Raw genomic sequence first — 14,654 nt, 5'->3', positions numbered from 1 at the left:
CATAATTTTTATCAGAAATTTTATTTAACAAAATTTTATTGAAAAATTCTTATTATATATTTAAATTTAGCTCCTCCACATTCTTTCTATTCTCTTCTCTGTCTCTCTCTCTTTTTTTTAAAGATTTATTTATTTTTTATTTTTTTAGAGAGAAAGAGAGCTAGTAGAGAGAGGGCAGAGGGAGAGAGAATCCCATGCAGACTCCGTGCTGAGTGCAGAGCCCGACATGGGGCCCAATCCCACAACCCTTGAGACCACCACCTGAGCTGAAATCAAGTCAGATGGCCAACCAACTGCGCCACTCCAGCGCCCCTCTATTCTCTTTTACGAGTCCTCATATACACATCCAACGGGTTTGTCTCTAGTGTATCCTTAACCCTGAAGGATGTTGTTCTTTGGCAACCCAGCTTTATGTAGGGGTGTCTTGTTTAGACTCCATTATTTCCATTATTTGGACCATCTCAGAATTTCGTCAAACTCCTGTGCCTCTGTTTTGGCTCTGAGAGACCCAGTTAAGGCAAAGGCAGACTTTAGTGCAGCCTTTCAGGATTCCTGATTTCATGCCATTTTTTTGGCTTCTGAGTATTCCTCACGTTTTTTTCCCAATTTGATGATACATTTAAAAAGGTAATATTTTATATTTGGTTCAGCATCTTTAGTTCTTTTCAGTGTGAATGTTGTTCAGTGTAGATACTATTAGATATGGATCCCCCCAAAATGTAATATTTTTATTGAAGCGAATTTGGTATTTAATTTGTTGTTAAATAATTATCTTAACAATGTTATAAAGGATTAAGATTACAATACAATGTTACTCTTTATTTGGGTGTTAACATTTTCCTCCTAAATCAAAACCTGGTGCTTGATAGATCCTCTCTGGGTCTGTGGTTTATTCTAGGACAGTGCTGGGTATATGATTTTTGTATTTTCAAAATACAAAATAAAAATCCCTCTACTGACAAAAATGGTAATGTACATTTTTCCTTGTTTGCTTATAGTAATCAAACTTCACCTGACTTAGTTTTGACTATTCTATTTTGCTTTTCCAGATTTTCAACTCATCATTATTTGAACCACCTCCTCCAGGATATGAAAATGTTTCAGATGTTGTGCCACCTTTTAATGCCTTCTCTCCCCAGGGGATGCCAGAGGTAAAAATGCAATAAGATAAAATATAAATAACAAACAGAACCCCTCATACATGCAGACAATAAATAAACAGTTATAAGGAGATATTTGATATAATCCAAATTTTTAAATAAGAGAGAAAATACTATTTTTTATTTTCAAATGTATTGGATTTATTAACTTATTTATAATTTAAAAATTCTTGCAAACTTTGAATGAAAGTGTATTTTCCATGGTTATATGAAATTTACTTCAAATGATTAGTTTACATCTTAATGGTATAATATTAGAAAAATTCTTTCTAATATTTAGCACATAAACAGAATGCTTGCAATCATAATTATTTCATAATTGATGGTTGAGCTAGGAATGAGGCATATAACTATTGGTAGTGAAGAGATAACATATTTTATATCTCAGGTGTACTGTGGTCACTTAGGCTTATACCACAGGTTAAGGTGCCTTACCATCATGGACCCATGTATGATTCTTAATTTCCTTTCATTTCTTTTCGTTTTTTCTTTTCTTTCCTTTTTTTTTCTTTAGAGAAGGAGAGAGCAGGGGAGGGGTAGAGGGAGAGGGAGAGAAAGAATCCTAGGCAGGCTCCATGCCCAGCAGGCCTAGATCTCACAATGCTGAGATCATGACCTGAGCCGAAAATCAAGAGTTGGACACTTAACCAACTGAGCCACCCAGATGCCCCAGCATTGTATATATTCTTGAAATTTTTTAATTTATGTAAATAGCATTTAAAATTAGGTCTTACTTGATCTCTTACTCTTTTCAATCAATGGCCTTTAAAAACTCTTTCCATGTTGCTTTATGTCATTACTTTTTACTGTTGCTTATTGTTCCACGTTGTATGCACACCACATGTAACTTACCCATTCTTTTTGTGGTGAGTCAGCTTTACTCCTAAATCCTCATCACCACCGTGTTGCAGTGAATATCCTCATATGTGTCCCCTTCTGGGTTTTTAAGGGTTTCTCTATTTATAGTAAACCGGGGTGGTATTGCTGTTTTGTAGGAATATTTAATTTCACAGTGTCCAGACTGTAGCAGTTGATTGCTTCCATTGACACTCAATGAGTGTTCCTTTTTCCTCATATATTTTCATCAACACTTGAAACTATGTAACTTTATGACTTTTGCCCTTATTTTATTCTAATTCACATTTCTCTGATTACAACCGAGGTTGCTCATCTCTAAACATATTTATTTATTAGCCGTTCTGGTTTTTATTCTGTACAATGACTAAGTATAGCCTTGTCTTCTTTCTGTTGAATTTCCAGCCTTTTTCTTATTAAATTTAAGGGTTTCTTAAATATTTTAATTATTTATTCCATATTGGTTTAAATATTACAAATACCTTTTTCTCATTTTTTACTCATTTGCTCATGTTATCTAAGCTGCCCTTTATTTATTTTTTTAAATATATGAATATATATATATATATATATATATATATATATATATATATATATATATTTGATTTGTGAAAGAGAGATCATGAACAGGGAGAGAGGCAGAGGGAGAGGGAGAGACAGATTCCTTGCAGAGCAGGGAGCCTGACATGGGGCTTGATTCCAGGACCCTGGGATCATGACCAGAGCCAAAGGCAGATGCTTAACCAACTGAGCCACCCAGGTACCCCAAGTTCCCCTTTATTGAAAAGATATCTTTAATTTTAATATTGCCCAATTGTTCTCCTTATGTTTTTATACTTTGGGTCTTTTTATTAATTCTTTTCATTATTTACAGTGATATCTGTATAACCAGAATATACAAAAAACACTAATACATCATTATTTAAAAATAGCATTAATATTATCAGATTAGAGTTAAGTATATATGGACAAATAGTGTATAATGACAGAAAATATAACAAAAAATTTAAAATAGCCATAAAATATAAAATACACTTTAAAAGTCTTCACTGAGTGTGATGTAGTTGAAGAACACTGTGAAATTTATTAAGCAGTGAAAATATTAAGTGTAAAGAAACAGATTATGTTTCCAGGTGATAAGAGAGAGTGCTATAAGGAGAAAATTGTTCCCACATGAGTTTGTGGGTTTAATGTATAATCAATTGAAATCTCCCAAGTAATTTTTGGACTTTGACAGAATTATTCTACTTAAACTCTTCTGGATTAACGGGAAGATAGAAAGAGTCTGTGATTCTGCATGAGATTCTTGTTTGTGTTCAAATATTAGATGAGTTTGTTGGCTGATGTGCTTCATTGGGTCACCTGTAACTCAGCCAGTGCGATGTTAATTTTTTTAAAGTTAGATATGTCTGTGCTTAAGATATTTCACTATAAGTAATCTTTGGATCTGAATTCTCTGGAGTGTGAAATACTGGGCTCTGCTTTAGGCTATTTGAAATGAGCAATTCGATAATGTCTTATAAAAATATAATCTAGGGACGTCTGGGTGGCTCTGTCAGTTAAGTATCTGTCTTTAGCTCAGGTCATGATCCCAGGGTCCTTGCTCAGCAGGGAGCCTGCTTCTCCCTCTGCCTGCTGCTCTCCCTGCTTGTGCTCTTGCTCTCTCTCTCTGACAAATAAATAAATAAATAAATCTTTAAAAAAATTAAAATAAAATAAAATAAAAAATCTAATCTAATTTAGTGGTTCTCAAACTTCGGCATGTACCATGATAATCCAGAAGACTTATAAAATACCAGTTCTTGTTCCCACCCCCTTGAGTTTTGGTAGGTCTTCATAGTTCATTTCCAACAAGGCCCTAGGTGACTGATTCTGAGGGCTTACGAACCATGCTTTGGGAGCCACTGGCCTTGTCTCCCGATTCTGTTTCAATTAACAAGAGCAAGAAGATGGAAGCTTGAAAGAAACGGAAAATTCTAGGCTAACAGTGCAAGATTGTATTTATTCCCAGTCATAGAACAATGGTACAGTGTAAACTTTACAAGAAGATCATTGTCTGAAAACAAAGCTTTTTTCTAACTGACAGTGACAACTTGCATTTGTGAAGTGCCCAGAGGATACATCTATCACCCTTGTTTTATTTTCAAAGTCACCCTTGTTTTATTTTCAAAGTGTACTGTCATTTTTCAACTAATGTCTCCTCCTATCTCTCATTTGTCTTGTGAGGATTGCAGATTATGAAAAGACAGCCACAGCTTGCAGACATTTAAGGAAGTAGTCTCCCCAAAATTAGTGATATTAAATAGGGATCAATTTCAAGTAGGACACTGACACTAAGACAAAATTCACTGAAATTAAATTGGTTAATAACTCTATATTCACAGAATAAGAGTGAGCTCCAGAGAGGGCTAACAATTATAAATGAGACATACAGTGCAGTCATTAATAGTGTGTTAATCCTGCATTGTCAGAGAAAAATATAAGAGCTAAAAGCAATCCCTTTACTGAAGCAAAGATTCAAATGTCACCTTCTCAGTAGACTTAACTTTTTTTCATTTAAAGTTGCACTCGCCCAAGTACTAGTTTACTATTTGCCTATCCTATTTAAACTTTGAAACAATTTTCTACAGCACCTGTCACTTTTTAATATACTATGTAATTTACTTAGTTATTATTTTTATTATCTTATCTTTCTGCATTTCAGGTGAATGTAAGTTCCTTCAAGGACAGGAATGTGCTGTATCCCTAGTTTGTAGAACACTGCTGGATCCATAATGATACATTTTCAACAAGTTTGTCAATTGAATCCTAGAATTAGCTTACAAACCACTTAATTTTAGCATGTGTTATAAATTTATTGTGCGCAAGCTAGGAGAAATGTAGCAGAAGAGGGAAACAATAAAAATAAAATTATAGGATATGAGAAATTTTCCTGCCCAGGGAGTTCAAACTAGGATGTATGAAGACTTTACAGAGGCAGACATGAGATCATTTTAATGAAATTGGTTTCCACCACCAATTTCTCAGTGTATAATTACATTGGATTGAGAACTACCCCATGGTCAGGTCCTGCTGGTACTTTGTTCCCACTTCCTTATTTATAATAATTTTTCTCTTATTTTTACAAATGAAAGACATCTCTCACCCACCCTAAAACAATATGAAGCATATCTCCAAGTCGTAAAAATCTCTGAGGTTCTGGACTAAGAGACAATAGTGAAAGATTCTCATAAATGGATAACAAGAGATTTGGCAAGTCAAATGGTTTGCAGTTGAACAAAATTAGATGAGCCTAGTTGAGCATCTAGCTGACATCATTAGAATTAACTCAGATAATAGATCAGTGTGTGTGATTTGGGCATTGTAATTTGGAAGGAGTTTAAATAACTTCATGATAATTCTGTAACAAAACTTCTTTCCTTTCCATCTCAAAGTTTCTCGAAATTATGTAAAAACAAGACGTGTGAATAGAACTAATGTGGAGTCCTGTCTCATTCTAGCAATAATTTATTCATCCAGTGACCTGATGTTTTAACATCTAATAGCTTTAAGAGATATATTTCAAGTAAAATTTTATGCTTGGGTATCATTTATGTAAATTGGTAATATTATTAGACTTAGTCTGATACTACTAATAATTAGCTTACTCCTAAAGAATTTTCTTTGTGCATACATCCTGTCACAAGACATTTTAAAAAATTCTCTCTCTTTCTCTCTCTCTCTATATATATATTTATACACAGACATACATAAGTATATACACACTTACATATGCACATACACACACACACACACACACACATACACATATATGTATATTCTTAATCAAGGGAAGTTTGGCAGTGATCAAGGAAAGACTTCCAGACTTTCCTGGATTCTAGGTGACAGAAACTGAGATGGAATGTAGCATCCTAGATGTTAATTAAGAAGTGTTCTCTTGGGATCAATAGTTGTGTCAGGGGAGGGAACCTGGATTGAGCAGAGGGAGCAGTGACCCTCAATGGTAGCTCAGGGACAGCCTCTGCTGATCTGAAGGGCATTTCTAGAGTCAGCAGCCCTTCAGAGCTGTCCTGGGTTGGACTAAAATGTCCAAGGCTTTATACTCCCCACTGATCAGTCATGGACTGTGTGACATCCCAGGAAGGGGCATGACTTTGAGCAGGGTGGTTGTCTGTAGCTGAGGAAATTCTTGAAGAGGCTTGAGAACTGAAGGCTGTCTGCAGAGAGCCTTTCTTGCAACTGGAGCAAGAACGTCTTCAGCGAAGGGGGATCTGGGCAGCACATCCCAGTGTCCAGCACAAATATATTCTACTCTAGAATAAAATTCTTTGGGGAAAGGGGGACAAGATAGAAGCTCGAGGAGAAAAGGCATGATAAAATTCTGACTGAAGAGTGTCTTCCTTTTTAAATGGATGATGTAAATCAGTATAGTGTGTATATTCTTTTGGGTTACATACAAAAAGTGATGTAAAAGTGCTTGTCAAAATATTAATAGTTATAATATGTTGGAAATTGCATTTGTTGTAGCTCCTTAAAGGTATGATAAGCAATTTTAGATGTCAAGTAAATATATGAGGGGTGTGTTGTTTTTCAAAATTAATTTAGGGAGTAGGTGAGAAAAAAAAATGAAGGATACTGGTTTAACAGGTCATTTTGCAAATGAGAATACTGAGACTCAGAGATGTTATTAAGACTTGCACATAATCGTATTAATAATATGAAAGCAGACCCATAAGGCAGTTATACTACCTGACCATTCTTCCTTACCTGGTGTTAGAGGAGACCCATTAGGCTACTAGTTGTGAATGTACTTCTAAGAATAAAACTCTTGTCAAGTGTTTCTTAACCTAGGGTGCCTGGACTCCTTCAAACTGCATGCGGCAATGTGTATATTCATATACATTTTGGGGGGAACACTTCTATAACATTATAACCACTGTAAAGGAGACATAAAAACAGAGCTTACTGTTAAATTCATATGTCTGTAAGTCAGCCAATTGCTATAATTCAGGCTCATTTCTCCCTTGCATCTCTTATGTGAGACTGATGCTTTTCTGGCCCTCTTGCATGCTCTTGCCTCTTTCCTCATTCAAAGATGTGAAACAGTCATGCAGAGGAACCTCCTTGTATTAAATCATACTTATATTAAATCATTCCGATCTCAACAGGGTGATCTCGTATATGTTAACTATGCACAGACTGAAGACTTCTTTAAACTAGAGAGGGACATGAAAATCAATTGCTCTGGGAAGATTGTGATTGCCAGATATGGGAAAATTTTCAGAGGAAATAAGGTAAAAATCATTTTTTTCCTTTTCTCCCAATATAAAAAATATATCATATCTTACATATGTAGAAACATATCCTTAAAACTTTCTGAGAACCATGATTCTCTCATATTCTGTAACACAGCCACCTTATGGGGAGGACACATTTACTGGCTTATAGACAGGGGTTTTAAATGGGGTCATTGGAGTTTGGACCAGTGTAGAAGTTCAAGGAGAACAGAGCAGATTTTTCCATACCTGCAAGTTATGCCTGTGGTATACATAGAAAGCATTCATTGGGTTTGTTGTTGCCATCAGTATCTTTGTTTTTTAATATTATCTTTGAAAATATTTACTAAATTCAATTTTAATGTGAATTGTTATTATAGGTAATCAGAGAAACCAAATTCTACATAGCAGTTTTAAAAAATTACTATCACTTGATCTGTTCATTTTTTTCTTTTTTGTGAGAAATTAAATTTCAAAAATATTCCCTTCCAGCCATAAAAGATATAGGAATCTGGTCTGTAGAGTCTGCTTTTTTTCTTGTACATCTAGACTAGTGAAAGAAACAGAAAGTACTTGCTATCACTACTATAGACATTTTCTAAAGCTACAGCTCTGAGGGATGATCCATTCCTAGAAACCCATTTTTATCTTTTTTTTCTCCTAGAAACCCATTTTTAGAACTTGAAGTAGGAAAAAGCAAAAGCTAGTTCTCTATGAAATGTCCTTATTGTAGGTCCAATGATAAGAGATTGAAAATAACATTTGACTGTTCATGTAAGCGTAATTTCAGAAAAGATTGATATTATCAAATCTGGAACAACCAAACTGAATTAAGAGAGACATTGTGCTTTCCAGGTTAAAAATGCCCAGCTGGCAGGGGCCAAAGGAGTCATTCTGTTCTCAGATCCTGCTGATTACTTTGCTCCTGGGGTGAAGTCCTATCCAGACGGTTGGAATCTTCCGGGTGGCAGTGTCCAGCGTGGAAATATCTTAAATCTTAATGGTGCAGGGGACCCTCTCACACCTGGTTACCCAGCAAATGGTGAGTGATTGGGCCTTAATCATCATGGGAAACTTAAAAACATTTTTAAGTGATTTTATTAAAGGTTTTCCAGATGAAGTATGTCTTTTTAAAATTCTCTTTCCATCTAAGAAGTACGTTAAAGAGTTTCAAATTCTGGAAATTATTGGCTTAGGTCCCTTATCTCTTATTTGGAACCCTTGGGCCTGATTCAGATATTTTCAGATATTTAAAAGTAATGTGAGTCATATCCCATATATTGGCTGACACTCAGGAGGCTAGGATAGAATACAGGAAGCAGGCATATAAATATTTTTTGCAACAAAATATATGAATAATCATACTAAGCAGAGGTAAATAATAAATAATAAAAATAAATAATATGGATAACCACATATTTACTCAAATTAGATTTTGCTGTCAAATGAGTTTGCATCAAATCAGGTTTTGATGCCAAGTAAATTCCCTCCAAATTTATGGTTTTTACAGTTTTTGGATTTCCTAGTTGTAGATTCAGGATAGCAGAAAAGAAGTTCTATAAACCCCCAAATTGGCACATTTAAAATTTAGTGTCCAGGGGTGCCTGAATGGCTCAGTCAGTTAAGCCTTTGACTCTTGATTGGGGCTGGGTGTTGTGAGATTGAGTCCCATATCCTGCTCCGTGCTCAGCACAGAATCTGCTTGAGGATTCTCTGTCTCCCTCTCCCTTTGCCCCTCTCCCTGCCTGCACTCTCTCTCTTAATAAATAAATAAAATCTTTTTTTAAATAAATAAAATAGAGAGTCCAGAAAATGCTTATTGCATCTTTGCTATGTAAATACAATAGTGATAACTTTCTAAATTGTTTCCTGAATTAACAGCTTTGTAGTTTTACTGCCTCTGCTTGACCAGAAGAAAGGGAGACAAGAGGGCGGTCTGCCCAGATCACCACACCACTGAGTGAGGGGTGGGATTCCACTTCAGGAAGCCTGGCTGGAGATGCATATGCTTGTATAAGGCTGAAATGCTCCCCTGTAAAACTGTGGATCATTAACAAAGGGAGCCACTTAATTTGAATGTACTCAGCTATTTGATAAAGTTTATAAAAATCTGCGATGGTTGAGTTTATGTGGGTTTTTTTTTAAGATTTTATTTATTTGAAAGAGAGAGATAGCAAAAGAGAACACAAGCAGGGGCAGAAGGAGAAGCAGACTCCCTTGAGCAAGACCCTGGGATTATGACCTGAGCGGACTGCAGATGCTTAACCAACTGAGCCACTCAGGCGCCCCTGGGTTTCTGTGGTTTAAAACTAGTTAAGGTGTATAACTTGGATAATGAAGATAATATTTATTCCTCATCTGATTTTTTTGTCAAATTGTAGACTCCTTTAAAGCTTATGTGTTTTGGCTTTATAAATCTTCTTGGAACATAGTACACTGTCATAGATTTTTTATACAACACATATTTTATTTTAAACATATTTTATTTTAAAATATGTATTTTTTAAACAATACATATTTTTAAACAACACATATTATCCTATAATAAAATTACATAAACACACCTGAACTTCACTTCTTTTTTTCCCCCAGATTAAAAAAATATACTTCTCTTAATCTCTGTTTTACAAAGCTAAAATTATAAACATACAATGAACTTAACTAGACTATTTCTGTTAATTATTCTCAAATTTAAACAGTATTTGGGGGAGGAAAGTGGTATCCTTGGTATCCCTATGGGGCTTGCACTTATTAAATTCCCTTTTGTACCCTGTTAATTTTTTTTAATTTTATTTTCCTTTTAGTTTTGCTTTTTATTATGGAATAGTTCTAACATACACAAAAATAGAGATAATTATCAACATATTTTATCAATCTTGTTTCATCATCTCTTCATCCTCCCTTCTTTATTGTTACTTAGGAAAATTTATTTTTTTATTTTTTTAAATTTTTTAAAATGTTTTTTTATTATATTCTGTTAGTCACCATACAGTACATCCCTGGTTTCTGATGTAAAGCTCGATGATTCATTCGTTGCGAATAACACCCAGTGCACCATGCAATACATGCGCTCCTTACTACCCATCACCAGTCTATCCCATTCCCCCACTCCCCTCCCCTCTGAAGCCCTCAGTTTGTTTCTCAGAGTCCATAGTCTCTCATGCTTCATTCCCCCTTCTGATTACCCCCCATTTCGTTATCCTTTTCTTCCCGTACCTATCTTCCTAGCTCTTATGTTCCACAGATGAGAGAAATCATATGATAATTGTCTTTCTCTGCTTCACTTATTTCATTTAGCATTATCTCCTCCAGTGCCGTCCATGTTGCAGCAAATGTTGAGAACTCGTTCTTTCTGATAGCTGAATAACATTCCATTGTATATATGGACCACAACTTCTTAATCCAGTCATCTGTTGAAGGGCATCTCGGTTCCTTCCACGATTTAGCTATTGTGGACAATGCTGCTATGAACATTGGGGTGCATATGGCCCTTCTCTTCACTACGTCTGTATCTTTGGGGTAAATACCCAGTAGTGCAATGGCTGGGTAATAGGGTAGCTCAATTTTTAACTTCTTAAGGGACCTCCACACTGTTTTCCAGAGTGGCTGTACCAACTTGCATTCCCACCAACAATGTCGGAGGGATCCCCTTTCTCCACATCCTCTCCAGCAATTGCTGTTTCCTGCCTTGTTGATTTTTGCCATTCTAACTGGCGTAAGGTGGTATCTCAGTGTGGTTTTGATTTGAATTTCCCTGATGGCTAATGATTTTGAACATTTTTTTATATGTCTGTTAGCAATTTGTATGTCATCATTGGAGAAGTGTCTGTTCATATCTCCTGCCCATTTTATGATTTGTTTATTTGTTTCTCATGTATTGAGTTTGAGAAGTTCTTTGTAGATCTTGGATACCAGTCTTTTATCTGTAGCATCATTTGCAAATATATTCTCCCATTCTGTGGGCTGCCTCTTAGTTTTTTTGACTGTCTCTGTGGCTGTGCGGAAGATTTTTATCTTGATGAAGTCCCACATGTTCATTTTATCTTTTGTTTCTCTTGCCTTTGGAGATGTATCATGAAAAAGATTGCTTTGGCCGATGTCGTAGAGGGTGCTGCCTATGTTCTCCTCTAGGATTTTGATGGATTCCTGTCTCACATCGGGGTCTTTCATCCATTTGGAGTTTATTTTTGTGTATGGTGTGAGAGAGTGGTCAAGTTTCATTCTTTTGCATGTAGCTGTCCAATTTTCCCAGCACCATTTATTGAAGAGACTGTCTTTTTCCCACCGGATGTTTTTCCTGCTTTATCAAAGATTAGTTGCCCAAAGAGCCGAGGGTCCATCTCTGGGCTCTCTATTCTGTTCCATTGGTCTATGTGTCTGTTTTTGTGCCAGTACCATGCTGTCTTTGTGATCACAGCTTTGTAGTACAGCTCGCAATCCAGCATTGTCATGCCCCCAGCATTGTTTTCCTTTTCAACAGTTCCATGGCGATTCGGGGCCTTTTCTGTTTCCATACAAATTTAAGGACTCTTTGTTCCAGTTCTTTGAAAAATGTCCTCAGTATTTTGATCAGGATAGCATTGAAAGTGCAGATTGCTCTGGGTAGCATGGACATTTTAACTATGTTAATTCTTCCGATCCATGAGCATGGAATATTTTTCCATCTTTTTCTGTCTTCCTCAATGTCTTTCAAGAGTGATTTATAGTTTCTAGAATATAGACCCTTTACGTCTCTAGTTAAGTTAATTCCAAGGTAACGTATGGTTTTTGGTGCTATTGTAAATGGGATGGATTCCCTACTTTCTCTTTCTTCAGTCTCATTGCTCAGGTTTAGAAATGAAACTGATTTCTGAGCATTGATTTTGTATCCCACCACATTACTGAATTGCTCTATATCTTCTAATAGTTTGGGAGTGGCTTCTTTTGGGTTTTTCATATAGAGTATCATGTCATCTGCGAAGAGAGACATTTTGACTTCTTCTTTGCCAATTTGGATACCTTTTATCCCTTTTTGTTGTCTGATTGCTGTTGCAAGGACTTCTAGTACTATGTTGAATAATAGTGGCGAGAGTAGGCATCCTTGTCATGTTTCTGATCTTAAGAGAAAGGCTTCCAGCTTTTCCCCATTGAGAATATTTGCTGTAGGCTTTCCATAGATGGTTTTTATGATATTGAGGAATGTACCCTCTATCCCTACAATCTGAAGGGTTTTAATCAGGAAAGGATGCTGTATTTTGTCAAATGCTTTTTCTGCATCTATTGAGAGAATCATATGATTTCTGAATATTTCTTTCTGGATAAAATCCAAGACCCCGATCGATTTGCGAATGTTGAACCACCCTTGCATCCCAGGAATTAATCCCACATGGTCATGATGGATAGTCCTTTTAATGTACTGTTGGATTCTATTAGCCAGGATCTTGTTGAGGATTTTGGCGTCCATATTCATTAGGGAAATCGGTCTGTAATTCTCTTTTTTGATGGGGTCTTTGCCTGGTTTGGGGATCAAGGTAATATTGGCCTCATAGAATGAGTTTGGTAGCTTTCCTTTGTTTCTATTTTTTAAAATAGCTTTAGGAGAATAGGTATTATTTCTTCTCTGAATGTTTGGTAGCATTCCCCAGGAAAACCATCTGGGCCTGGAGTTTTGTTTTTTGGAATGTCGTTTATCACTGACTCAATCTCTTCCTAATTAATTGGCCTGTTTAAAAAATCAATTTCTTCCTGCTTCAGTCTTGGTAGTTTATAGGTTTCCAGGAAGGATTCCATCTCTTCCAGATTGCTTAATTTATTGGCATAAAGCTTTTGGTAAAAGCTTCTAATAATCCTTCCAATTTCATTGGTGTTGTTTGTGACCTCTCCTTTTTCATTCATAATTTTATTAATTTGGGTCCTTTCTCTCTTCTTTTGGATAAACCTTGCCCGTGGTCTGTCAATTTTATTGATTCTCTCAAAGAACCAGCATCTAGTTCTGTTGATCTGCTCCACTGTACTCCTGGTTTCTAATTCATTGATTTTTGCTCTAATCTTGGTCAACTGCTTCCTCGTGCGTGGATTAGGCCTGTCCCTCTTTTGCTGTTCCAGCTTCTTGAGGTGAGAATATAAAAACTGCATTTTAGATTTTTCTGTTCTTTTGAGTGAGGCTTGGATGGCTATGTATTTCCCCATTAGGACTGCCTTTGCAGTATCCCATAGGTTTTGGACCATTGTGTTTTCATTCTCGTTGGTCTCCATAAATTGTTGAAATTGATTTTTGATTTCGTGGTTTATCGAATCATTCCTGAACAGGAAGGTTCTTAGTCTCCAAAGTTTGAGTTTCTTCCAAATTTTTCTTCCTGGTTGAGTTCCAATTTCAGAGCATTGTGGTGTGAGAATATGCAGGGAATAATTTCAGTCTTTTGGTATCTGTTGAGACCTGTTTTGTGTCACAGAACATGGTCTATTCTTGAGAAAGTTCCATGGGAATTAGAATAGAATGAGTATTCTGTGGTTCTGGGGTGTAGTGTTCTATATATATCTATGAGGTCCAACTCATAAAGTATGGCATTCAAAGCCCTTGTTTCTTTGTCAATTTTTTGCATGGGTGTTCTGTCTATTTCTGATAGTGGAGTGTTGAGGTCACCTACTATTAACATATTTTTATGTATGTCTCTTTATTCTGGTTAAGAGTTGGCTTGTGTATCTTGCTGCTCCCTGTTGGGGGCGTATATATTTATAATTGTCATATCCACTTCTTGGATACATCCTTTAAGAATAATATTGTGCCCTTCTGTGTCTCTAACTATAGTCTTTAGTTTAAATTCCAATCTATCTGATATGAGAATTGCTACCCCAGTTTTCTTTTGAGATCCATTTGCATGAAAGATGGTACTCCATCCATTTACTTTCAGTCTGAATGTATCTTTAGGTTCAAAATGAGTCTCTTGTAGACAGCAAATGGATGGGTCATGTCCTTTTATCCAATCTGCAACCTTGTGGAGTTTATGGGAGCATTTATGCCATTTATATTGAGACTGATTATTGAGAGATATGATTTTAATGATGCCATGTTGCCAGTAAAGTCTTTGTTTCTATAGATTGTGACTTTCTGTTCTGTATCACTCTTGGGGCCTTTTTACCTTTATAGAACCCCCCTTAATATCTCCTGTAGGGCTGGTTTCGTGGTTACGAAATTGGTCAATGACTGGCGATTCTGGATGGTCTTTATTTCTCCATCAATTCTGAATGACAGCCTTGCTGGAGAAAGGATCCTTGGCTGCATGTTTTTCTCTGAAAGAGGTTTAAAAATGGCCCCCCAACCCTTTCTGTCATTCCAGGTCTGTGTAGACAGGTCTGACGTAATTCTGATACCCTTGGCTTGGTA

At 36.1% G+C, this 14,654-nt stretch overlaps 1 protein-coding gene across 5 annotated transcripts in view; it reads left to right on the top strand.

Moving 5' to 3' along the window:
* The window catches only part of LOC148108305 (glutamate carboxypeptidase 2-like), a 121,313-nt gene that overhangs the window by 26,719 nt on the left and 79,940 nt on the right, over positions 1-14,654 (top strand). For all 5 annotated transcript variants that reach the window (XM_087870998.1, XM_087870999.1, XM_087871002.1 and 2 more), the window contains exons 4-6: positions 1,050-1,151; positions 7,184-7,309; positions 8,147-8,333. In XM_087870998.1, coding sequence (XP_087727124.1) covers positions 1,050-1,151; positions 7,184-7,309; positions 8,147-8,333 — 415 coding nt within the window. The remainder of the gene's footprint in view (positions 1-1,049; positions 1,152-7,183; positions 7,310-8,146; positions 8,334-14,654) is intronic.

Source organism: Ursus americanus, chromosome 21 (genome assembly GCF_024610735.1).
Source record: "Ursus americanus isolate L20-20 chromosome 21, mUrsAme1.1.p, whole genome shotgun sequence".
Classification (NCBI taxonomy): Eukaryota; Metazoa; Chordata; class Mammalia; order Carnivora; family Ursidae; genus Ursus; species Ursus americanus.
This window is presented reverse-complemented; position numbering and strand designations above follow the sequence as displayed.